General features: G+C 40.2%; 1 protein-coding gene across 5 annotated transcripts in view; it reads right to left on the bottom strand.

The window, feature by feature from the left end:
- The window catches only part of AFF2 (ALF transcription elongation factor 2), a 339,956-nt gene that overhangs the window by 144,561 nt on the left and 169,727 nt on the right, over positions 1 to 25,668 (bottom strand). For all 5 annotated transcript variants that reach the window (XM_088062758.1, XM_088062757.1, XM_088062759.1 and 2 more), the window contains exon 4: positions 13,193 to 13,237. In XM_088062758.1, the coding sequence (XP_087918884.1) occupies positions 13,193 to 13,237 (45 nt within the window). The remainder of the gene's footprint in view (positions 1 to 13,192; positions 13,238 to 25,668) is intronic.

Raw genomic sequence — 25,668 nt, forward strand, 5'->3', positions numbered from 1 at the left:
ACAATGACATGTATTGTCTTTTTTGCTTCTAGATGGCCCAAAAGGAATAGCAAACTGTTCATTAGTAATAATTTATCAGGGATCACATGAGCAATTTGGAAGATACTTGGAGTAAGCCCATAAAAGACCACCCAGCAGACCCATGGCTGCTGAGTTATCTCCAAGCAGTGGGAACAAGTCACAGCTCCAACTGGTATCGAACTCTGACAACTACCAGTTACCAAGCAAAGATGAACTGGAGTAAACATGCCAAAGGATGTTTTGTTTTGTTTTTAAAGTACAAAGTGCAGTGTATTATTATGTTCCAGAAACTACCAAAAGCAGTTGTTGATCTGTTTGCTGGAGAGATACAAAGGCTGGATGCAATAACATGGCATTCTTTTTGATGGGTAACTTAAAAGTGAAAGATGCTAGAAAATGACAATGCTGCTGCAAAGTAGACAGAATGATACATTTAGTCAACTTCCCAGTCTAAGGCTTTTCAAAGAACACAAGCAGTTAGTGCAACATTCCTTAGGGTTCCTGTATCCTTTCAAACATGATGGCTTTCTTGTAGTTTACACTTATCATATTAAGAAAAATGATAATGAGGAGATTGTGCCAACCTCTTTTAAAAGAAACAATGACTCAGTTGCCAAGGAAAAGAAGTGATAACTATTTTAATGGAAAGAAGACTCCAGTGAACACCTCACAGCTGAAGCTATGTTCTTTGTTTTTGTCTGAACTCAGGAATGACAAGGGGCTGCTCTTCAAAAAAATTTTGAGCACCAGTTTTGATTTGATTGGTATAACATTACTTTTTCAGATAAACTGGCAGTTCAGACATCTTGTTGAAAAGATTAGGGACTCAAGAGGTTAGAAATTATAAAATACTGGAATAACTGGGAAGAGATTAATTGGATTGATCTTAAAAAAAAAAAAAAAAATGGAAGTCACTACTGGGAATGTGCCTACAAACCAAACATTAAGTGTTTTTATCCTGAGGCTCAGAAGAGTATTTTTAAAGGTTACTGTACCTTGGTACAATATTTTCTTTAGTAGGATATACTCATGGCAAAGAAATTAATGCACTGCAAAGCCCAAAGGGGCTTTTAACACTCAATGCTTGTGCAATAAATGCCATCAGAAGATCTCAAACACAAAATATTAGCACCTGCCAGTTTTCAGCTTGGCTCCAGAGCTGAAATTTGGTCCACACTTTAAACCACTCAATCAACTCACAGCAAATACAATGAGTACAACTCTTCCCATTTTTCTTTTCTGTTAACCACCCATGACATTCGCCTATGCCCTATGGATTCATGTTGCTCCTGTTTCACCCTGTAAAGTATTACATATATATATACTAGTAAGTATTTCCACCTACCCCAACAATATTTGCTTACACATTGAACAGAAATTTTGGAATAGAGAAAACATTTAAAACAAGAGCTGAAAAGTGTTGATAACAGGTTTCTAAGGACAGCCACACCAGAGCCCTGGCCTCAGGAGCTCTGGAAGGCTATACAGTAACACTTGCAGCAGGTAGAATACACAGGGTATGCAGAATGTTGAAAAAATAAATATGGGCACTTGGGTCAGACCTTCAGATTCTTGTTTGGAGACAGCTTTTCTCTCCTGCCTCTGAACAATGTTAACAAACACCTCAAGGCCTAATAAAATCATCTTCATTCTAATGCTAGAACCTGACATTTTCTTCAGCTGACTTCTGCAAGGCTGGGTGCCTGTATGACTGCTTTTAAGTCAAAAAGAAATGTGAGAAATTCCTTGAGAAGAAAAACAGAAAGGAAAATAAAAAAACTATTCTGGTCAGATTTTTCAGCTATCCAAAAAATTGTTACACCACTGACAAGTCAGTGTGGCAGGATCTACTGGCTAATTAAACAAATATGACAATTTTACTGTGATAATTTGAAAACACTCAAAAGTGCCATCTATATATGCATAGTTTGCATTCTTCTCAAATGTATATTAAAACCCATGTAGTGTAACAGGAAATTGAAAGGAACTTACATATTCAATAAAAACACAATTATAAGTGTAATTTGAAATGTACAGCTAAAATAGACTGGAAGTTCATAAGGTTTCTCAGAACATTAAATTCAATGACACACTTTCTTTAAAGAAATGTTAGAAATTCAGATAAGCCACAGTATGTAGCATAATTTTAAATATCTGATAGAGCCTTGCTTTTGCCCAATCATCATACCAATAATTCCAGCTGAGGACATCAATGCATTTTGCTAACAACTAATTTAACTTTCAACAACTGCAGTGTGGGTGAGGTTCTGGTTCACCATTTCACAGAAGGAGACACAGTGGAGCAAAGGAGCATCTCAAGGTTATTCGGGAAGATTAAAGACAGGATTTATAGGATAAAGGCTTTATCTGAGTCTACATATTCAAGCATTTATTGAGAGGGTATTCAAAGACATGAGAAAATGAACCATACCAGTCTTTCACTGGCAGATTCAAAGTGGTGTATTCTGAAGACTGACAGCTGGAACAATCTCCACAGGTGAAAAGGAAGACACCTCCAGAAAGAGCTCTGCTGACTATGGTGCATGACAAACCAATGACACGCAGCAAAGACATGAATTTTCCTCCCCAAAAGGCAGCTTCCAGAACTATTCTCACTGTAGAATGTGGAACAACTTAAACTTAAGATAGATGATGACCACAAGACTGCCTGACCACATCAGGCTGCTTCCACAAACCTCATGGGGGCTGGCAAATCTGACTATGTGTCACCACATGACTCTTCCCAAGGAAAAGCAAGGGGTCTCTCAGGAGGAAATAAAATAAGTTTTGGTCCATACATCAGTTGGCATCTGTATTCTTGCTTTAAGAAGAGATTAGGACTGGCTTCAGTTAAACTCAGACTGCAGTGCATTATGAAAATGGCAGCAAGCATTCCTGGTATCTGATGTAACAGAACACTTCCACCCATCTCCTCCAAGCCAAACAATGAGATTCAAAGCTGAAACTTCAGGTTGCTTCAGGTTTCCTCCAGGTGTCAACTTTGTCCTGTTCTCTTTACTTTTCTTGAAGGAACTCAAAGCACTGAAGCATCAAAAGCTGCAACATGCAAGTATAGATAAAGCATAAGGGGTGAAACTGAGCATGCCTCAAGTACCTGGCATCTTTTTGATCCATCACTTTAATTTCTCTAGTGCTTTCCTTACATATGTTTCTTTTAACCATCAACTATTTTTTGACTGTCATGGTCAGAAACTTTAGAGAATTTTAAAAATGTAAGCTCTTGAAACTGTTTCTGAAGGTTTGTTTAGTTACATCTCTTGGACCAGTCTTCGCTTGGACACTGCAAGTGTCCTAGCCTTTTCCTAGTCTGCTTCCCTTGACTAACTGTGATTAGGCTAACTTATTATTCATGGAACCCATGAGCCCCCTCAGCAGTGCTGACTTATGAGGAAGCTTTCTACCAGGATATAAACCATGCAACACTTGCCCTCAGAGCTACAAAAATGGAGCTTTTCCCATTTGTGTGAGAAAGAGCCACAGAAGTTGTTATAGGCATTTCAAACCAGATCTTTTCTAAAGCATACATTCATTTCAGAAAGCCTAACACAATTTTAATGTTTTCAATGTCTTCATTCTGTGCTGAAAGCAATTTGTTATGTATAGTACACATTATTAATCTATTTAAATGAAAGGTAACACTGCTAGCAGTTTAAACATTCAGTGCCCATATTTAACAGGTTTCACTTCGACAGGACAAGATGAAATAAAAAAAATGATTAATCTGAGACCAGAGAAATATTCTACTATGTGTATCTCAAAATAGGACTAGATTTTTTTGCTTAATGCCCTGTCAGTAAGCTATGTAAGTGGAGTATGAGAGCTTCAGATGGCTTTTCTGTTTAGCCACACTGCAGACTGTCAGTTTGGAATCAGCAGCAGGACAGACACACAACAGGCTCTGGCATTCTTAATCATGTTTTTATACAACATAAATTCATGCAGCCCACAAGGTCCTTAGGAGAGGATACCTGGTACAGCTGGAGCTAAACACTGTAACACTACAGTAGTGTTTAAAATTTTCCATCCAGTTCAGCACTTAGGGCCTTTTTTCTTTTCATGGGAGCATACAAAAGGTCAGAGTTGATCTGACATGCCAGATTCCTTGGGTCTGGTTTTTTTCACACTTTCGCTCCAAGATAAGGGAGTTACTCTTTATATACAAGGATAAAAAGGATGGGAATTCAGGTCCCATGGGTCTCCAAATTGGCAGTAGGAATCTCAGTTTTATGACATTCTCCACTCAACTACAAGACTCCACCAAATCGTTTTCCCACATTTTTTTTTTTTGGTCTCTTTCACTTATTTCTGGAACTGCAAAACTTAGTGGTATTTGAAAAAGTAGTATATTAAATAACCAGTGTTTTTAAGTTCCGTAGAAAGTGTATCTGATCTTCCACAAGAGCTGCAAAATTTACTTTCTTTTCCTTTAAGAGAATAACTTTGCTTCAATTACTTTCTTGTTTGAACTGGCTGTAAAACAATTACTTTGTATAATCGCATAAGAAGTAATTATTTTTATCATAACAGAGTACTTAATCAGAGTGAGGATGCTGATGTAACATTGCAATACATAGTAGATTGTTTCTGAGCTGACTTTCAATGAAGGGAGAGAAACTAAAAATGGTTGTTTTGGTGCAAAAGAGATGCTGAAGAGCTTGGAAAACAAACTTCACTCCTTCACTGGCAATCATTCACTTATCATTTATCATTAGAGTACTTTGTTTCTCTTCAGGAGCAGCAGTACATGTCCAAACTCTTGTGATGTCAGATCATTTTACGGCAATTTTTGTAGCAATGGTAAATCTGGTAATGATGGCAGAATTATATCATACTACTGAAATCGGCAATATTTCAATTTGGCAGTACCAAAGTATGTGTTAAAATATTATGGTAAAGGAGATAAGAAAACAATATTGAATAGTGAGTTTTAAATAGGCACATAGCAATCTATCTTTTCCTGATTACTTTTTGTAATCTTTTTTATTGTTACAGTGTAGACAGGCTGCAATAGACCCACAGAATGATAATTTCAAATTTCTTTGCTAAATAATTTATTTAATACTTCTATGAAAATAAAACTTTTATTTGATAAATGTGCCTGCAAGCTGAAATCAGACCTTGCTTGTCTGTCCTGACAAAGGTCTAATCTTTTGCTGCACTACATCTTGAAGAGGCATTTATCCCTGTAACTGGCAGGCGCAGAACATCAGCTTTCGAATACAGGAAACTCTGCACACCCACACACATTTGTCAGATCAGACAGTCAACCTTTCCTCCCTGTCACCTCCCCAGCAGCACGCAGCCTGCCTTGCCTTCAGCTGGCAGCACAAAGCAGATTTATACTACAGACCTACAGATACAAGTGCATCACTCCCCTCACATGCAACCTGTGCCATGCCAGCTGTGCAACAGGGACCCACAAAACAACCGCCTCAGCCAGACACTTGGCATTGACTCGCCAGCTTCCCACTCTGCCAGCCTGAAGTTAGCTTTGAGCTTTAGACATGATGCACCCTCAATGCAGGCAGCTTTGGGATAGTACTCCTGAGGTGCTTTTCTCATGGGTGCCACCATAATGTTGTCACTGTAAGGGTAAATGGCCAAAAATTTGGATAATCCTGTTCTGCTACTGTCAGGTGTAGCACACAGGGGCCAAGGCTGTGCTCTAGGCTGGAAAGACCTAAGACTGCCTTTTCCAGTTTCCAAAGAGCCTTCTGCACGCCAAGCTTACACCAGGCTGTCCTCAAATGACTCCAACTGTTGATCTCACCCTTCCTGTGTATATACTGGACAGTGCACAAAATGCTGGGAAAAGGCTTCTTTTGACCTTCCTGGAATTGTTGCTGAATGCATGTGGCGATAATGTTTGTGGTGATACTGAGAGCAGAATTGAGCTGATTACCTACCAAACTAGGAAGGAGCTGTTCTCAAGGAAATATTCAGCATTTCCATCTTCTGGAGTGAGACCACACCTAGAGAGTCATCAGAGCAAAGAACTGGTCTCTGGTTATTTTGTATACTTAAAGTAATACAGAGGTAACTCCTTTTAATTTTACAAAAGCATCAGCAACGTCAGTGGAGCTGCTGCTGATTTATACCAGTGTGGGAGGAAGAAAAATCCAATGAACTCAAATGAGATCAGAGATCAGTGGAATTACCCCTTGATTTATATTATGTGAGAGCAGAAATTGGTTCTGCCTCCATTGAGAAAATGCTGATAAAAAGCTTGAAAATGCAATGGCTTAGAAATTGCTAAGAAATTAATTGTTTTTATCCATCCAAATCTTCATGTACCTAAGCAAAGTCTGAAGGAAAAAAAACAACTCTCAAAGCAGGCTATTACCCGTTCCTTGCATGCTTTCAAAGGCTGCACGCCAGAGCAGGGACAAAGGCCACAGTGCCACATTTACATGTGGGTTAGCTTTTCAATCAATTTTTTCATTTCAATAGAAATAATAAATCACCTTATCCAGCTTAACACAAAACATATGGTGCTGGGCTGTTTTTATAGCACACCTAAGATGCATAGGGATTCATTTATTTACTCAGCTATTTAAAAGTGGCTACTCTTACTCATTCTCTGGACAGCTAAATGCCAGGTTGCTATGTTACTGTTACTTGACATCATCGCCTCCCCAACGTGTTCCCACATTTGACAGGTTCACATGATTTACTAGGCCAGTCAGCTTGTTATTCACTTGTCCAATGATGTCTGGATAATCATTTTAAATTCACATCATGTCCTCCCCAGCAAGCCCCCAAACTCCACATGAACACATGAACATTTAAACTACCCGTCAGCATTTGTAACCACACTGGATGGCATACCTGTATTTTTCAAATTACAATTATTATAATTAGGTTTAGCATCATTCTTCAATGTTGTTTGTATTTTAGAAGAGAAAACAATTACTGAGGGGCAAATAATGGGCTATATCTGTTACAGTCTAATTTTGCTATGTGAACAGCTCACTGCAGCTGTGGGTGAGACATATTAAATCCGTCAGTGCTTTCAATTGACATGAGGAAGGTAATCCTACACATAATTTGCAGAGCCAAGGGCATTTTCACCTGCTGATCAATTTACATATTCTCCCATGTCATTAGACAGGAGGTAGTCATCAGAAGACGACCATACAAATTACAGACTTTACTCATTTAACTCTAGTAATTTTTACACTTATTGCAATCTGAACTGTATTTGGGATCTGTTGTGCTTCCATACTAGAAAGCTTCTAATTAGTATCACAGCTGTCCAAATACCATCAGAAGTCCATCTAGTTACTTGATGCCTTCCTACAGTGAATACGCACATACAAGAGTTCTTTTGTTCCTCTAAAGCAGGGACAGATTTCCAGACAGCAGTGCCTGCCCAGGTGGTTACGAGACAGCCAGGAAAGCTGCAGTGCACAGACCAGGGCTTTGCTGCTGCCGGATTATGTCCAACTGATTGCCTGAACACACACCCCAAACTTCCAATTTACACTCTGAGTCCTCCAGAACATGTAGTTTAAAAAGTATCCTTTCTCTCCCATGCAATGTTGTGCACTTATCAACTCTTTAGCCAGGGGTAAACCAAGGTTAAGGAAGGCCCCTTCTGTGCTCTCCACAGACACAAAATGGATCACTGCTCAGTGTCACCCTCAGTGTCACCAACACACCTCACACAGTTCAGATCACATGCAGCGACAGCAAGGCACACTGATGTAAAGCACTGGTACAAGTGGCACAAGTAACAGCTTTGGAGGCTAGTTTTAAATGTCAGCTCTCCTGCTGCATCTGCACTTTGAATCACAACATTTTGAACTAATTTTTCAATGGGTGCATGAAGCAAGTGACAACTTCATTTAAATCCATATTAATAAAATGGGAATTACACACACATACTTTTAATTCCTTGTCTTCCATATTATCCTGTAGTGGTTTAGGTTCGCCAATTTGAGCTTCCCGGCCAATGCACTAAATAATCTAGCAAGTTTAGCACTGGCTAAAATCCCCAGTGCACCTACCAGAATTATTTACTCATTTCCTGCTTTAAGATATGAATTAGGATGAGGGCAAAGCAGGCTCAAAACTTAAAAGGTATAAAGAAAACTTTATTAACAGAACTAAAAGAATAATAACGATCAGAATAAAACCTTCAGAACACTTCTCCGCTCCTCTCCACAACTTCTTTTCTTTGCCAACTGACAATATAGAGACAAAACCTGGGATTTTCAATCAGTTACCACCTCTACAACAGTCTTTCATCAGTTCTTGTAGGGAGAGGAGTTTCTATCGCCATGCCACGGAGACTTCTCCACAAGAAACAGTTCTCTCATGGCTTCAATGTCACAGCGAATCAGCTGCCCAGGAAAGGAAAATCTGTTTGCAGTGTGAAAGTCCCTCCCATGTCTTGCAGCTTTCCCACAGCTGCTTTCATGGGCCATGTCAACTTATGGGGTACTATTTTAAGGATGAGCTGTTCTGGCATAAAAACCCCCAAAAGTTCTCTTCTTTTATCTCTGGGAACAGAAGCTCTTCTTCTGTCTCTGGAGCAGAGTTTCTCATCTCTCTCTGGTCAAGCTTCTCATTAGATTACAGCTTTTCAGCATCCACACGCTCCAGCACGAGTGCCCTTTTCTCATGGGCTGCGGGTAAATGCTGCATCCCACCATGTGCTTCATGAATTACAGGGGAAAACCGAAGTCTGATATATCAAACATATATCTTCACCATAGCCTTTACACAGTGAATTTCAGCCGAAGACCAAGGCATCTCCTCAATCCCCTCCTAACTAGAATTTGACTCTTTCTGACCTCTTTGTCCCATGTTGTTTTCCTTACGTGTCTTCACCCTTTCCTTTTCCTGATTCGGGAGAGAATTGGTGTTCGTAGGTTCGTTTGTTCTCGAGCTGTATCAACTGAAGCAGTTTCTACGGAGTTCTGCGGCGCTGAGAAGTTGATCTCAATCCGGGCTGTGCATCAAGGAGATCGCTTGCCGTGCCTCTCGCTGCCGCTCACGGGGTCTCTGCCGACACCGTGTGAGCCGTGCCGACCGCCGGCTTCACTCAGCACTTTTCTTCATGCGGAGCGCCGAAAACAAGCAAAGCTGCTGCTGCTGCTGCCGTTTTTGTCCTTCTGTCCGCACCATGGCTGGCTAAAAGCGGCTAAACAAACAAAGTTCATTGCGAGCCATGCTGAAGCAGCCACGGCCGCACGCTGCTGTTCTGGTTGATTTTTCAGCCCTGCAGTCCCGGCCCCGGCCGCTCCTGGCCTCGGGGCCGCTCCCAGCGCCGATACAGCCCCCGGCTGGCATGGCCCGGCAGTGCTGCAGGAAAAAGGACCGGCGGGCTCTGCCGAGAAGGGGCCCGGCCCCGCAGCGAAGGGGCCCCATCCGCCCGTCAGGACGGGGCCCGGTGGGCTCCCCGGTGAGGGGCTCGGCAGCCCGCTCACCACCCCTCAGGGAGCAGAAAATCTCGGTCGGGCCGCGTGGGGCCGGCCCAGCCCGGCCGTGCAGGCCACACGGGGCGGGTCCCACCAGCACCCCGTCACCTCTTCAAAAGCCAGAAGCCAAGACAACCATTTCCCGGCCTTGCCTCTCTTTAAAATGTGAATCTCACAGAGGCGGACCTAGCTTCTAACAGTTTAATAGGTTGTCAGTTCTCAGAGCTAGCCAGCTATTGGTTTCTGCTAGGATCAGAGGAAGCTCTTAGCAGCCCCTCTCAGGAAAATAATTTCCGTGGGTGGCTTCTTCCTTTCTCACCAAATGTCGATTAATGCAAAACCAGCACATATCTACACTTTAAAAACCACTGGTTGGAAAAAAAAAAAAAAAAAAACCAAACATATTTTGAAACTGAAAAAAGTGTAGACCACCAGTTATTTCCCTTTATCTTTCAGTTTGGTATTAGCAATCTGTACAAAATGAAATTAATTACTCTTTGGCATTAGTTGTCTAAGAGATTATGAGAATGATGATGATAATTATTATTTTTCACAACCTTCTCAGCCATCCTGGTTATAAAAGTAAAATCAACAGAAGACTGGTCTGCCATTATTAACCTTTGGCTCTTGTATTGGGAGCAGTCCTTAAAGCATTTACACAAGATGACATAAGTAGCTAAATGTTTCAGGAAATCTAAAGGACTGTGAAATTTTGTCTCTGAAGACTCAGGGGTCTGAATGGAGTCAAGACCCCTCCCCTCACTCAGTTGAAAATTTTAGAATATAAATGAAATTAAACCTTTTCCTCTAATATGGAAAAAAATAAAGAAATAAGAAGACAGATTAGGAATTACAAACCTCTACAATTACAGAAACCATTAATCAAGTTCAGTTTGAAAAAAGAGTTGTGTAAAATGAGGTCACAGATCGTTGCAGGAGTACCTCTTCCTTGTCTAGCAAAGAAACCCTTGAGATTTATTGTGTCTGAGGGATGGAGCTGAATTAAATCACTTAATTCCCCAATTTAAAAAAACCAAAACAAATCAAAACCAGAAAGAAATGCAAACTTCAAGGTATGCATTGCTCCATGGGTAAGTGCCAGGCAGAGCACCCTTCCCCAGCTCTTTGGGGAGCATAGCTTGGCAGCAGACACAGCCCAGAGCAGAAACTGCCAGGGATTGCCAGGCTGGCAAAACACACAATTACAGCCCAGTTGTCTGCCTTTGGGGCTTGACTGTCTTAGAATCCTTTGTCTCTACCTCTGTAACATCCCTGACAGGACAGAAATGTGAATAACCTGGTGTTTTTACGGAGAGAAGCTGCCATGAGGGAGCTAAGACCCACGCTCCCAAAAGTTCATCACAGCCTATGTAAATGGCCCTGAAAGGCCAAAAAGTACCTGTCAGGGCTGGAAACTTAATCCATGTTCTCAAAGTGCAAATTTCTGCTGAAACCAAGGCTCATTCATGGGGAGCAGCCAGCCTTAATCTTCTGATATGGCATTTCCATGGGGAGCCCAAAGACAAAGGATTTTGACCACTGCGGGACATCACACTCTCTTGCTTATTTTCTCTCCATTGCCTGTCAAGTAGAATATGATACCCTGCATGCAGCCAAAACACGTTTTCTGCTAGCTTGGTCTGCAGCATAAATTTGAGAAGAACAAAGTAAAACACAAACCCAGGTACTTCTAGTGCCAGGTGTGCTTCAGCACCACGTGGTTGGAATCCCGAGCCACTGTCATGAGGGCATCCAGCTGGGGCTAGGGTCTGCTGGGTCTTTTCTGGGCAGTCCCAAAACAGCTCTGTGGTTGCAGTGCTCACACAGGCAGGGCTGTGCAGCCCAGTGCAGGCAGGTTAAAAAAGACTGAAGGCTGGGACTGTGGGTGCCCAGAAAACCCAATGCCACACTGAGGGCACAGAGCCCCTGTGAAGAAGTACCAAACCACCCTCCTACATATGAAGGGGCGCACTCTGAGGTAATCATGGCTGAGGTCCAGGTGCCAAGACTGTATCTCCTGTCATGTATCTGGTGTCATGTGCTCCAGGTGCTTCTGGCCATGCCAGTGGCTAAGGTAGACAGGTTTCTCCAGCATGGGCATGAGGGGTGCCTCTGGGAACCTGCAGCTGTAGTCCAGAAAGATCTGCTGATTTTTATTCCTTCTTCACACGCCTATTACATGTCCTTGTGAGACAGATCCCCAGAGACATGGAGTCCTGCTAAGTCCCTGCTCTGTCCACCCCACGAGTGCCCCCAAGCTCAATGGCCTATCAGTGGCAGGAGCAGGGACTCTGCAGTTCACCCCCATTCTCTAAAGGCTACAGAAAGTCCTGCTCCAATCTCAACAGGTATCAAAAGGAAGCCCAGAATATTGTGCTTGTTTGTTGCCTCAGATTACAGTCATGGTGTAGGAAATAGGGTCACCATCTTGATTAAAAAAAAGACATTTCTGCTTCCTGTGATTTATATGCACTGTTCCCACATTAAAAGTATCAGCTGGATGGCTGATCCTGAAATTCATCCTATCACATTTTCTTTTGATGCTGTTTACTGAAAACAACTGCTTTGCTCAGCCATCAAGTCATTCATTCCAAATATAGAAATGAACCTAATTAAAATATATAAAGAAAGGAAGAGGACATTTAAAATGTACCAAGTATTTCACACAGCCTTTCAACATTTCCTTTGCTTTTGCTCCCTTAGTGTTCTATAGGTAATAAACCTCCACTCACTTTGAAGGCTGAAAGTAAATATTATTTATTTCCTTGCATTCATTACTCCTGGGTGCTCATGCAAAATCTTGTCCCTTACTGCAGGTCTGCATGAGCACACCTGCCCACTGCCTCAACACACTTCTGCAGCAACACTGACAAGCCATAAGGACATCTAGAACAGCCCAAGATAATGTGTGTACACAAACCAGGAGCAAGTTTTACAAGCTATTTAACTCTGAATTGCAATGAATAGTGAGAAGCTTATTTTATTTTATAAGCAAGAGTAAGTCTTTGCAAACAAGCTGGCATGACTGTTACACATGATTTCAGGTCTGGGTAAGTCTGCAGCACTACCTCCTAGTAACAAGGCCATGATTGGCACAAATTCCCACTGAAATTTTATCCCTTCTACACTGAAAACTAACTGGTTGACTAGCAATCCCAGAGAGGTACATCTAACTGATGGGAAACTCAACTCATGAGAACAAAAACCTAAATCTGAGAGAGGGACTGGTGGGCTGAAAAACTGCCCCCAGGCAAATCTCACTGCCAACAGGGGAACTCCAGAGTTGGGGTGTCTGAGGAAAAGCCCATCTTACACTTAAGAGTAGGGCATACAACTTGTGCACACTCCCTTTTTCTTACTACACGATCTTCTTGCAATTAAGCCATTCTCAGTTTGGAGTGGCAATTTTCTGTATTCAACCACTGACCAAAGATCACAGAAAAAACATGTCTGTAAGTCCTTAACAAAACTGAGAGCTTGAAAAGGACAGGAACATGTGTAAATCCTGACTGAAACAAGCTGGCAGATGCAGAGTATTAGGTGAAATTATCTCACTAAGGAGCATCCTGGGCCTACGCCCTGCCTGTGTCTTTTCATACAAACCCACTGAAATGTTATTATTTAACTACAGTGTTAAAGACAGCCCTATAAACCCTCTCCTTGGAGAATGAAAGAAACAGCACTACAATTATACAGAAGATAAAAAAGCAAAGGGTATTACTTACTCGCAGTATTTCTTCCACACAGCTGGAATCATTGGGAAGGGCAACCTAGGTTTAAAGAGAAAAAAGAAATGTTTAGTCAGGCGCTGGATGCAAAGTTCAACCACACAGGTGAGCAGCTAACAAGCAACTGCCTTTGTTTGAAGACTGCTGCATCCAAACCTGCTGCCTACCAAATTTTCCAGTTCAGATCAACATAAATCATTAGCAGGACCCATTTTGTTAAGAGTTGGGGTTTTCTCCACGCTGCTTTGTGTTCCTAACGACACTTTTGAAGCAATAAAGTACTCTGATTTCCTCACAGTTGAGAACTGGCAGTGGAATTGCCTGAAACTTCTGTAAATGAAGAAGATCCCACTGTTCCTCCATTGGCAGCTTTCAGAGACAGGGCGAGGTTTAACTTGCCACAGTTAATGTGCAAGGGAAGGACAGAGGTGATAACAGGAGAAAGCTGTTGTCATCAACTATCTTATCCTACAACTTAACAGGTCAACAGCCCTGACAGCTCTTAAAACTTAAATATATACTGTAGAAAAATACTGGCTGGACTATAAGGCTGATTTTGTTGTCCCTCATTCCATCAGCCTGTTGCAGTTTCAGTGTCCTCTGCAGCCTGCACAGCACACAGGTATCCACCTCGAGAGGCCTGATCCTTCTCCCCTTAGAAAAATTCAATTTATCTCTGCACCCATTCACACCCATGCACACACACAGTGATGCTGCTAATATATTCCATTTGAAAATACTTGTTAAGTGGTACTTACAGCATTTGCCACAATCACCCATTCTAAGGATATGAAAGAGCACAAAACCTTTAAATACTGTGAATAATTACAGAAACAACAAGCAGATGTGACCTGTATGTACAGCCACTCCTGTAGATAGCTATGGTGGGCTCTTATCACGGGGTAAAACAGGAGAGGAAGAGACAATATTCAGGAAGGTAACAAAGAACAGGTAAGTCCTTTGTGCTATAAATATTCAGAGAGACTTTTCTGACTGATTCTTCTACCTTATTGCCCTTAGTAACTAGTTTGGTGAAAGATAGTCATGACTAAACTTAACCCCTGTCATCCTAATCTGCTATAGAGCTTGACCAAAAGCACTGACCATGGCCTTCTTGCCTGCATTTCAGCCAGCACTAAGCTTCAAGAATAAATCCACATCGCTACAGAAGTCAAAGACCACAGAGACCTCTTAGATCACCAAGCTCATGCTCTGCTAATGTAGCAGATTTTTCCCCTATCTTCTAGTACTATGGCTAGTCTGGCCCGAAAACTGTAGGGAAATCGGTCTCCCATTCCTTCCCTTTATAAAGTATGGAGTGTTATAAACTACTTGGTATGTTCTTTATAATGGTTTAACAAAATTTTGTTTTCATTGTCACTTCAGCTTTTCTGTAGAGCTCTCCCCACTACTAGAAGTAATTCATTACTTCCCATTTACACCATACACAGACATTATATATATGCCAATTTATACTCTACTTTTCTCAAATGCTATATGTTCAAATTTTACCTTCTTCCCTGATAAATAAGATTTTCCTCCCCTTTGGCTTGTTTCATCACTGTTCTCAGAATTCCCAACAGTTCATTAATATCATGGTAAAGGATTACCCAAGTGAATATGACTACACCACAGGAGTATTAGTGATTTTTATAGACTATTATTTTGGATAATATCACCTTACAACTGTCAAAGAACCAAAAAAAGAACCTTACCTTTTGTTCCCAGTTTCTACTCAGCTTAAATTACCTAACAAATGTGGCTGAGAACTGCCATTGAGTGGTCAGCATGAACTGCAAGAGGCATGCAGTCCACCTTTACACCACAGGACTTGGACTTGATAGGACTTCCTTCATCTCCCTACTTTTAAATTACGTTTTTCTCTCTCAATACTTTTGATTTCTCTGCTCATCTGGTTTTTTTATTTCTCATACCAGCTCCCCATTCAGAGAGGAATATGGTTAATCAAAAGGTTAGCAAGCAGGGGTGTTACTGCACTGTGCTGCGGGACAGAACACATCTCTAATACACGCTTCATTTTTTTTCATTGAAAAACTAGTATGTTGGAATATGAGAAAACAAAACAAACAGTCCTCCAATAAGCTTACAGTGAACACATCAACCACAAAATTTCTCACCGCAGAAACAGGAGCAGCCCAAAATCCAGCTGAGTGAGTCCGACTGGGAAGAGTAAAAGCAGCAGAGGTACAGAACTCTCTTTACTTAACACCCTTCCCTACCATTACACATACCAGCTGTATTGGTTAGCCAAGGTATCATGTGTATTTCTTTGTTTAGGAAAGTGATGACTGTGTCCCTCACTATTAATACAGGACAGAGCATGTTCTTGGTTCTTCTCACTGTTGTCTCCCAATTCACAGACTTGTTTATGTTACTTCAGAACTAACGATGATAATAAAAATAAACATACCATTTTACTTTAATAAAGCCTGCTATATATTATGCAATTGTAACCAGCTTCTGCTGGCAGCACTTGCTAATAACTTTAAATGCTCATGCATCAATTTGTGTTAATGGCAAAGATTTTAATGGTTTGACAGAACTTTTGCTCCCTTTGGCATTGCTTTCTTTTGAATCACTGGTATTAAAGTAAGGCAAGATGTCAAAGTGCTGTGATTGTCATATAGGGAGATCCAAGTAGGAGCAAGCACAAAGAGGAAAACAGTTAGATTGATGCAAACATTAAAAGAATAATTATTACAACATGCCTATCAGAGAGAAGATCAATGTAAGAGTCTTTCAATACATTACTATTAATGGATTTCTAAAAAAATGAGACCATTTTTCTAAATTCATGCTGCAGTTGCACATTCTAAGAGACCTGAAAGGCACAGATGCATTATAAATTTAGTCTGTCTTGGGGAAGAAAAAAAGTAAAAACAACCTCTCAACCTTTCAAAGTGTGAATTAAAAATTGCAAGTTTAATTGTTCATAAACACTCACGTTCAGCTAACAAGTGTGAGCAGGCCCACATGGCATCCAAGCATAGATTCATCGGGACAGAATGAAACAGAGCAGATACAATATTCATCACTTTCTCAAGTGCAAGCGCTATAACAAATTATTATTAGAATTGCCATTAATAAACTGCCATGTTCCTTCTGTAGTTTAGTCAAGACTGGACATTCATCCCATACTACTATTTTCCTAATCTAATAAAAATCAAACATTTTAGGACCCATTATGTGATTCTTCATGCCCTCTCTCCTCTTCAGGTTTCATCACTAATCAGAGTCTAAAAAGGAGGGCAGAGCTTGCACTTGTGCATGCTTTTGGTGCTTTTCTTCCTTTATGAGCAGCATGGTCTAACTCAACTAAAAAAACAGATCTCAGGAATTTGGCTTCTGCCAGACTGAGTGGTTGCAACTCACATCATGAGCTCCTCTCTCGGCTGGCAGTGCATTCACAAACCCCAAACTGAAGAACAGTGAATGGTACATGAGGGGCAGACAGAAGTCCTGAGGTAATGAAACTTCAATCAAAGCAAGAAGTTTTCACAATAGCGACATGCTACACTGAACTCATCTTCCAATTTCCTTTTAATTTGGCAAGCCTCTTTTGCATCAAAGTGCTTCATGTTTACTTTTAAATATTGCTTGCTAAACAAAAAACAAAACAAAACAAAACACCCTAAAACCCACAACAACAACCAAAAGCCAAAACAAAACAAAGAAAAGAAAAAAAAAGAAAAGAGAAAGGTCAGATGGTCAAAATATTCCACCTAATACAAGCCAGCATTCTACAGCTTTCTTCACTTTTTGGTCTCAGAAGAGAGAGGAGAGAGCTTAAATTATGTGAAACTAAAGGGTTTAATGTATGGCTTGGGTGGCTCAGTGCTAAACTTTAAAGGGAGGGAAGGAGGGCAGAAATCTAAGTGTGAGGGAATAGTAGCCTTTAATTTTATACAGATCAAATGACATTGGGTGAATGGTTACTATATCTGATGAATCATATTGGTCTAACCTTCTATTTATTCATTCTACAGTTCCTTGAGTACTCTTACCTCCTGGACCATTTATAATCTGCATGAGACCAGATTTTGTTTTCATGGCACAGAAATATATAAAGCTTCTTTTCCCTGTAATTTACATCCAACAGCAGACATTTCTCAGAAATGTTAGCAACACAATCTTCCAACTTGTGAGAATAGTTCTGAAAATCAAATGTAGTGCCATAAAGCAGAAATACACCATGAATAATGTCTTTGCCAGAACTGACCAGCTACATTTTCATCTGTATATATTGTTTGTGAACAAGCCCCCTGCTTTTATTGATGCACTACTGGCATTCAACAAGTAATCTCTTTTTCCTTTGTTTTATTGAAAAGGTACATGTAGCATGTAAAATAATGTAGGAGTCCACTCATTTCTTGCGCATGAGCACCTATGTGCTTATACATCAGGAGCTCAGCTTTCCTTGTCATCTCCTTTATCAAGGAATCCATTTTGACTCTGGGGAAATGAAGCTCATGCTACTGTTTACTCCTTCGAACACAAATTGATTTTTCACTTGCCAGCATGAAAAGATCCTGTTCATGAGCCTTGATTGATCATTTCCAGTGTGCACCACACAGTGATAAGAGGAAACTAGAAACAGCAAAACAAGGACAGTCAGCAGAAGCCTTGTCCTCTGAGTGCCTTCAGCTTCTGCCAGGCTTCCCATTAACAGAGTGCTTGGTTTTTCTGATTCTTTTTTCTCTGATTAATACAAGTGGGAAAGGGATGGGGAAGTACTAAGAATAGCAAAATTTCCAGATACAACACATTGGACTAGATCGTGTTTGAACATCCTTCCAACCTGGATGAACCTATGGTTCAATTCTTGCAATATGCTCATTATAAATCGGAGAACATGAAATACTTCACCTGCATTTGGCATACACACCCATGTCCTCCCAACACAACCTCCCCTTTGACTGTCATATTTTCTTGCACACTCAGGCTTCATTTCTCCACTTTAATGGCTCCCAACGTTCTCCTCAGCTGCCATCTGACTACACATTTCTCCTCCTGAGAAGATTGTCCCATATTTACTTCAAGTAAAGTTCACACCACTGCTCAGAGCCCACTGCTCAAACCTCCTTGGATTGTTTCACAGCTCATGGTCCTAGTTCCTTTCTCAATACTGAGAGGAATAATGGGTTTGTCTTTACAAACAAGCTGTGGGTCTGCTGATAAGATGCAGCTATCAGTGAGAGACAACAGAAACAATGGGATGGATTCCACTAAAAGATCAAAGAGGCACTGAAAGAACACTATGAATTCCATAAGAGTTAAGAATTAAGAAGGGATTATGCATTGTGGGGGGGGAAGGTATCCCAGGTATCAGGTGCTCCGGGAAGCCTGTACCTCTCAAGTACCTCAGCCTATGGGGAAAGAGAGAAGGGACAAGCAGCCGAGAATTAGGATAAAAAGGAGGCTGCGCCCTCCAAAAATTTGAGAGACCGCAGGGGAATGCCCCATGGCCTCTCCCTTTATTTGAATAAAGAAAAAAGGACTCCTCTGTCTCTTTTCTGGACATAAACCTCTGGCGTTTGTGGATTAATTTTCCTGACATTACTAAGTCCAAAAAGTGTCACTCATGTTAAAGACACCTGGAATAGATGCCAACTAATCTCCCTAGCTGGGAGGCTCTTGGCTCTTCCTTACTAACCTTAGTACAAATGTGTAAGAATGGAAGCAGCAAAAGCAAGGAATGAATATTGCAACCTGATAGCAGGATTTTTCTGGTGTATCTGATATTTGTGGAGGTATCACCAACATACTTTAGGGCTCTATTTTTCCATTATGGAGGAAACTGAATGAAGTCAAATATGGTGGTATTAGAAAAAACAACCACAACAATGAAAAAAAACAACCCAAAATTGCTCCCTTGGTATTCAAATACATACATGTGTTTTTCACAGGCTTATTCATTTTCAAGGGAGCCATTTGTGGGTCCAAAATAATGTATATCCACTGTTTTCTTCTCGTGCCTCCGCCATCCTGGAACCAAAATACCATGAGAAGACTACATTTTCCATTATTTTTAACCCCAGAAATATCTCCTGAGGCTTATTAAAATGTCTGTGGAAAAATATACTTTTCACATACATAAAAAATTAAGAGAGAAAGAAAAACTACTGCCTAAAAGAAAATGCAGAAAGCTGCTCCTCTCTTCTCTTTTAATACAAATACAGCAGAAGCTGTGTAAAATATGCATTTACTGGAGAATCTGAAAACAGAAAAGAGTTTTAAGGAGCGAGTTAATTAATTTGTTAAGCTAAGGCAGCCTGGCCTGCAGTCAGAACTGCTCTTCCAGAGGTGGCTAGAGAAATTTATGCCTTTCCCCCAAGTAAAGCACCTTAGCTAGGAAAAACAACTTACTAGTGTGGTCCAAAACATGACTGAATCAGACTCACGCTGATTTTAGTGACCTTCCCAAAAGGTCTCTAGTTCAGAAGCCAAAGCTGCCTACAATAGGTACCTTTAGTTTCACACAAAAGCCAGTGACTCTCATATGCTCCTCTCCAGTCACCAAGAGCCAGACAAATATGTGCAGTCATACCAGAAGGGGTGACTAACCCCACGGTAAAAGGGATTCAGATTCATCTCCCTACAAAGAACTCAGCTTACAACAGCCTTTTTTACCAATCTGACTAAACCCAACTACAAGGACAATGTTTTTTCACTGGCATTTAGTTCTGCTACAGCAACTTTTATACCAGACTGACCTGGATGTGACTTTTCTTGTTCTTCTCAGTATGTGTTGAATTTAGTTCTTTTTTTTTTTTTTTTTCATTTCTTTGATGTTTTCTTTTAACAACACCATTTCAGTGTTGATCAGCATGAAACAGTCTCCATGAAAGCACAATATGCTGATGTTCAATTTAAACTCCATTATTTTCATGCAGCAAATTGCCAAACTCTATTAGAGAGAGAAGACTGATAAAGTGATCTCTTACTTCAAGATCTCCTGGGAGTTTTTCGATGCAGGTAAGGCTGCACATTTTACTTATGGAATATTCTGAATGTAGTATTTTAGGAAATCACCATAATGGTAATACCAGAGTATCTGATAATGATATAGTATTAAGCCAAGCCCCAACAAAAGTGACTTTTGCAGTACTTAATTTCTGACCAAAACACTGGCTTGCTTAAACACTGTTACAATCATTTAATAATGACAAAGAGCAAGGAAATCTGGAATGTCAAATTTCTTTTTCTTTCATCCTCTCTTTCTGTTCCTCCTTCTCTTATAACTTCAGCTTACATAAAATACATACATTTTCTTATGTGCCTTGGCATTTTCACCTTATTCTGGAAGACATTACCTCATACTAAAGTGATGATAAAATGTGCCCTGGTCTAAAATGCCACCATGCACTTGTCCACTTGAAACATCAAAGAACGACTAACAGACTGTGTAACACTCTGCTGTAGTAAGATATATGGTGTGGCAAAAATAATGATCAAGTGTCTGTTTCTTGTCTTCCTTTTGCCAGTGTGAATGAAATTTAACTTCTCCTAAGACAATGAAGCAGCATAAAAGGCATGAAGGGAGCTTGGCTTACAAGTCCATTTGCCTTCAGTTAGGGGGATGTGAATTGGACTCTGTATTTATCCTCAGTGTAACCCCTTGAGTAGAACCTCTTGGAAATCATGCAAAATCCCTTTACTGTACAGACACAGCTGTCTAAATTAAGTTGGAATTGGATCTCCTTTAAATCTATTTCACATTAGTGGAATGTGGCATCTGTTCCTAGTATGCACCAAGCACAAGAGCAGCATCAGGCAGGAGTTGTGTAAATTCCTGTTAAAATAGTGTCAAAGTCACCAGGTCAGAGTGTGGCCTTGACCATGGCACTGAAACTTCCCCGATGTCAGTGAAGTTGCATCAGTGTAACCTGAAACATTATCCAAGCCTATGAATTCAGACTGTAACATTTCTTTAGAGGTTTTAAAGAGGAACCTTCTTAAATGTGTGTTTACATCAGACAGTACCCCTACTGTGGCTACAAGGATACATTGGGTGGTTGTGTTGGTTACCTGTTTCACTTCTGCTTTTTAAAGCAGGTATGAATGTCCTCACAGGAAAATGTACTCCTGGGTATAATTTGTGCAGCAGTTTGCACAGCTGAAAGGCCTTTGCTGGGACCCAAACTAATTGCTCAGAGCTTGTTTGCAAATTAACTCTTTTCATACATCCTTCCACCACAGTCACAACTTGCAAGTCATGACCTCAGACTGTCTTCAAAATTGTGGGCCAGTATTCGAAAGGCAAGGACCTGTTACTGCTCTGAGGGAAACAAATATATTTTGAAATACTTAGGGTTTAAATACCAACCTGTTAGCATAACTAGTCTACACAGATACATTTTTAACACAAACTTCAAGTAAATTAAATTCTTATAGGAAATAAAAGCTATTTTCCTTTTATTAATACAAAGCAGTACAATTATTGAATATGTTTTTATTGTGATTGATACAAAATCAGACTACATTGAGAGCCAGATCTTAGGCTTACTAAATAGTAAGACATGCAATTATCCCAACTGAATGTCATGGTCATCTACAAAAGAGGAGTTAAATAACACTTTTTGGACAGTACAGAACTTAGAACAAGGAAAATCTGATTTTGAAGGGATATTTATGGTCTCTCTTTTAGTTACATTTCTAATTAAAATGCTTTGATCTATTAATGCCAAGGGACACTGCTAAATGTACTCAATGTAGAAGTTGCTTCTTTTTCCTGAGCTCCCCAAATCTCTTAGATCTGTGTGCACTTATGTTGTGTGCAGTTAAACTGCTCACTAAAATGAAAAGATATCTAAGAATAACTCACTTCCATTAGATTTATAAATCACATTAATTAATTCTACATCTCCAGTGGTGTAGAGACCAAACTCTAATGTGAGATCTAATTAAAAAAAGGGGGGGAAAAATTGCAATTGAAACACAGAAGTAACTGTTTAGCCTAAAATTAATGAGGCACTATGCTAAGCAAGAATGTCCATAAATCCCTAATGAGGATTTTAAACACATTAAAATTTCCTAATACAAAGTGTTTGCCTTCCTTTTATCCAATAACAAATAAGCCAATAATTTTCTGCCTCTAAATGACACTATTAACTGTCATGGCATGTTTTATTTGACAAACCCTCCATTCAAATACAGTAAAACCAATTAATTTGCCTGCTGTGAAATGTGTTTCTTGATAGCTTTTATGTGATTTTTCTTCTCAAAGAAATGTAAATAGGAAGTCAATGTAGGTGCCTGATTTTGCTTAAAAATATGACACAATAACTATAGATTTTCTAGTCAGTTTGCATTTCAAATGAATTGAAAGATAACCTCCATTTTCAGGTCATCAATCACATAATGGTCTCCTGATAAGTAAACAGTTAAGAGTAATAGTTTTATTACCAGCGAAATGGCCCCATATTTGAGCTGTGATAGCTGCAAAATTACCAGTTTGTTCCTTTATAAATAATGGTTTGCAGTGGGACCACTTGGCCTCTGCCACCTCTGGCATCCCCCACAAGTAACACCGACAGCCCTCTGAGTCCACACTACAATTAATGGAAGGGTGGAGATGGTGATGTATGACATTTTTTTTTTGGTCAGAAAAATCTATAGAAAAAATAAAAGATAATTCTGTGGTTTTAATGGTCCCCTGGGCCCCACTTAGCAGATCTCAGCGGAGCAAAGCAAGACTGTGTTACAACTGCCCCACGTTAAACTGTACCTGAATCTGAAATTCTTCCAAGGTTTTGCAATTGGGAGGATCAGCCTGCTAAAACATACAAGTTTACATGTCAGAAATAGACTTTTTTCTGTGCCCACACTACTGAAGGCACAGCAGAGGCTAATGCCCTGCTTTATGGGGCCTGACTGAATGCCAATTAATCTTTACAACATATGGACAGTCCCACCACCTCTTGCACTGCATCATGATCACATGGAAACTGTGGTTTCTTTGCCTTAAGATGGAAACCCAAGGAAAAAAACCCATGACAGCCCACACACACACACACACAGAACAAGGAATTAAATAAAACAAAGATTTACTGGTGCTGAACAGGACACAACCACTCATTTATTTAATCATCTGTAATAGATTGCCAAGTAGACCCAGGTAATTTATGTAGTCTGGCATGATGGCTGATTTTCAATTTACACTGTCCTGTATGTGTGTTTCTTACTGAAACAAGCAAAGCAAATCTGCAATTTCACTTGTGGAGCAGTGCCAAGGCTGCCTGACATAAGAGGAAAGCTGGGGAGAAGTGGGGCTGGGATGGATCAAAGGCAGTAAAGGTGCTCTGGAGCTCTGTTAGCCATTGTCCCATCACTGAGACACAAAGTCCCAAGCCCACATTTGCTCCTTTTTCCCAACAGAAATTCCTGTTGCTGTTGCTACAAATTTTTTGCATAGTGACCTTTCCACAGGGATGTCTGGAGAAGCAATTTATATTTATACATTATCATCATATAAAATTATATAAGAATGCATTCAAGTAAGAGAAAAATGCCTTCTGCAAATATCTGGATTTTGTTCCTTAACCACAATCCTTTTTAATAAGCTTAGGAATTGAATTGCAGCAGCTTCAAAAAGTAAATTGAAGAGACCTCTTGCCCTGCTTCAACAGTGAGAAAAACATAGTCTTTCTATACACTCTCAGCTAATAAAAATTCCCAAATTAAACTTTAAAAATATTTAAGTGAACTATCCTTGACACAGTCAAATATCAGGAAATCAATTTCAAGTTGATTGAAATCAAGCTTTTGTGCTTAAGGTACCGCATACTGTAACCTGCATTTTGCTCACTTTTCAACCCAGGGTTCCTGAAGTGTGAACTAAGCTCCGGCTCTCCCAAATGCAGCTATCTGCATCTAATTTCAATGACAAAAAGTAAATAAAAATATAAATATTTTTGAAAATGATCTGATAGTATATCCCACATCAACAAGTTTTACATCTACTTCTTAATCAAGACATTGAATTGGGTTAAGACCACCTGACATTATATCACTTCTGACCTTTTCAACTGTCAAAGCAGACAGATTTTTATCCTACAAGATTCGAGCCAGAGCCTCAAAGGTGCAGTGCCAGAGCATTAATCCATTTCACTAGACAGTCATTGAAATTATAATTGAAAGTTCAACTTACTTTAGCATTTTATGCTGAAATACTTCTGGCAGCCCAGGGCAGAAAGTTGAAATGTGGTTTCCAATGGAGACCATTTCCAATGGTTTTAAAATGTTGGCAGTGAAATTCCTTATTGTCAAAGAGATCAGCAGATGCCAACTTCCATTAATTTACTTTCTGTGACTGCTTCTCACTTCAGGAAGCCTTTCTTTAGCTAAACGTGCTGACCTGCTGCTGAATCCTATCAGAAATGGACTAGGATGGGATTAGGAGACTGGGGACACTCCAAGAAATGCCCGTACAGCAGCCAGGGCAGATCCCATCCCTCCATTTATTCAGACCCCTGGCATAAGCAGAAAAACAAATCTGCACAAAAGACAAGACACAGATTTGTAAGAGGTCCAAATTCAAGCTAAATAACCTGACCAAGGTGCACCACACTATCAAGAGTAACTCCAGAACCTAAAGGATCAGTAGACAGCTTTTCCTCTTCACCAAAAGCTGTCATAAAAACAAAAGGAATTTGAAATTTTGGATCTGAAAATAACAACACCATTTTAAGTAGTCAGTGGGCTGTAAATCCTTTGTTCTGGTATTCTGGAGATGCCCAGAGGTTCTTGGCCAGGAAGTTCCATATAAAGAGCAATTTGTTATTCTTAGACTAATCTCAAAAGCTGTCTAAACAAGCATTTAAGTTAAATTAGAAGATGTTTCATTAAGTCTAAACATTTTTTTTCTTAATTTTTGAAGTTGGGATTGACTAGTTAGTAATTCTTAATTCTAATTCTGGCATCTTATCCAAAGGCTAAAAAGCTTCCTGTCTGGGAGGAGGAAGGGGAAAAAGGGAACATGAATTCTAATACCCGTAATGCAATGATAGGTCATTTTATCAATGCTTTCTAGACAACTGCTGTATTTGTTTTATAAATTCTACTGTCTTTATCTGCACAAGGTTCCCTTAAATGCTTAGTCCCAGGATATGAACCTGTTAATTCAAAGAGAAATAATTCTGCAGTGCTGCATGAGCAGTGGGAAGAAAGCAGCTCTACGGACCACATTTACTGGGGTGTGCTAGGTCTCCTTGAGAGACAGCAATCTCAAGGCTCAGCTCTCAAAGTCACACCATTAAGGCAATGAGAAAACAGACCAGGGCAATGCAGATCTCACAGAGGGCACTGGAGACAAACACCAGAACTGCAAGATAGCTCTGGGATATTAGCAGTGGCATTGGCAAACCTTCTGTACCCTTGTGAAGGGTAACTTGGCAATTCCTGCTTCAGCACCTTTAATTACTTTGCTGATGCCAGCATATCTGAGGTGTCTC

This window comes from Pseudopodoces humilis, chromosome 15, assembly GCF_049639895.1.
Source record: "Pseudopodoces humilis isolate 2021_Gansu_Grassland_sample_001 chromosome 15, ASM4963989v1, whole genome shotgun sequence".
Taxonomy (NCBI): domain Eukaryota; kingdom Metazoa; phylum Chordata; class Aves; order Passeriformes; family Paridae; genus Pseudopodoces; species Pseudopodoces humilis.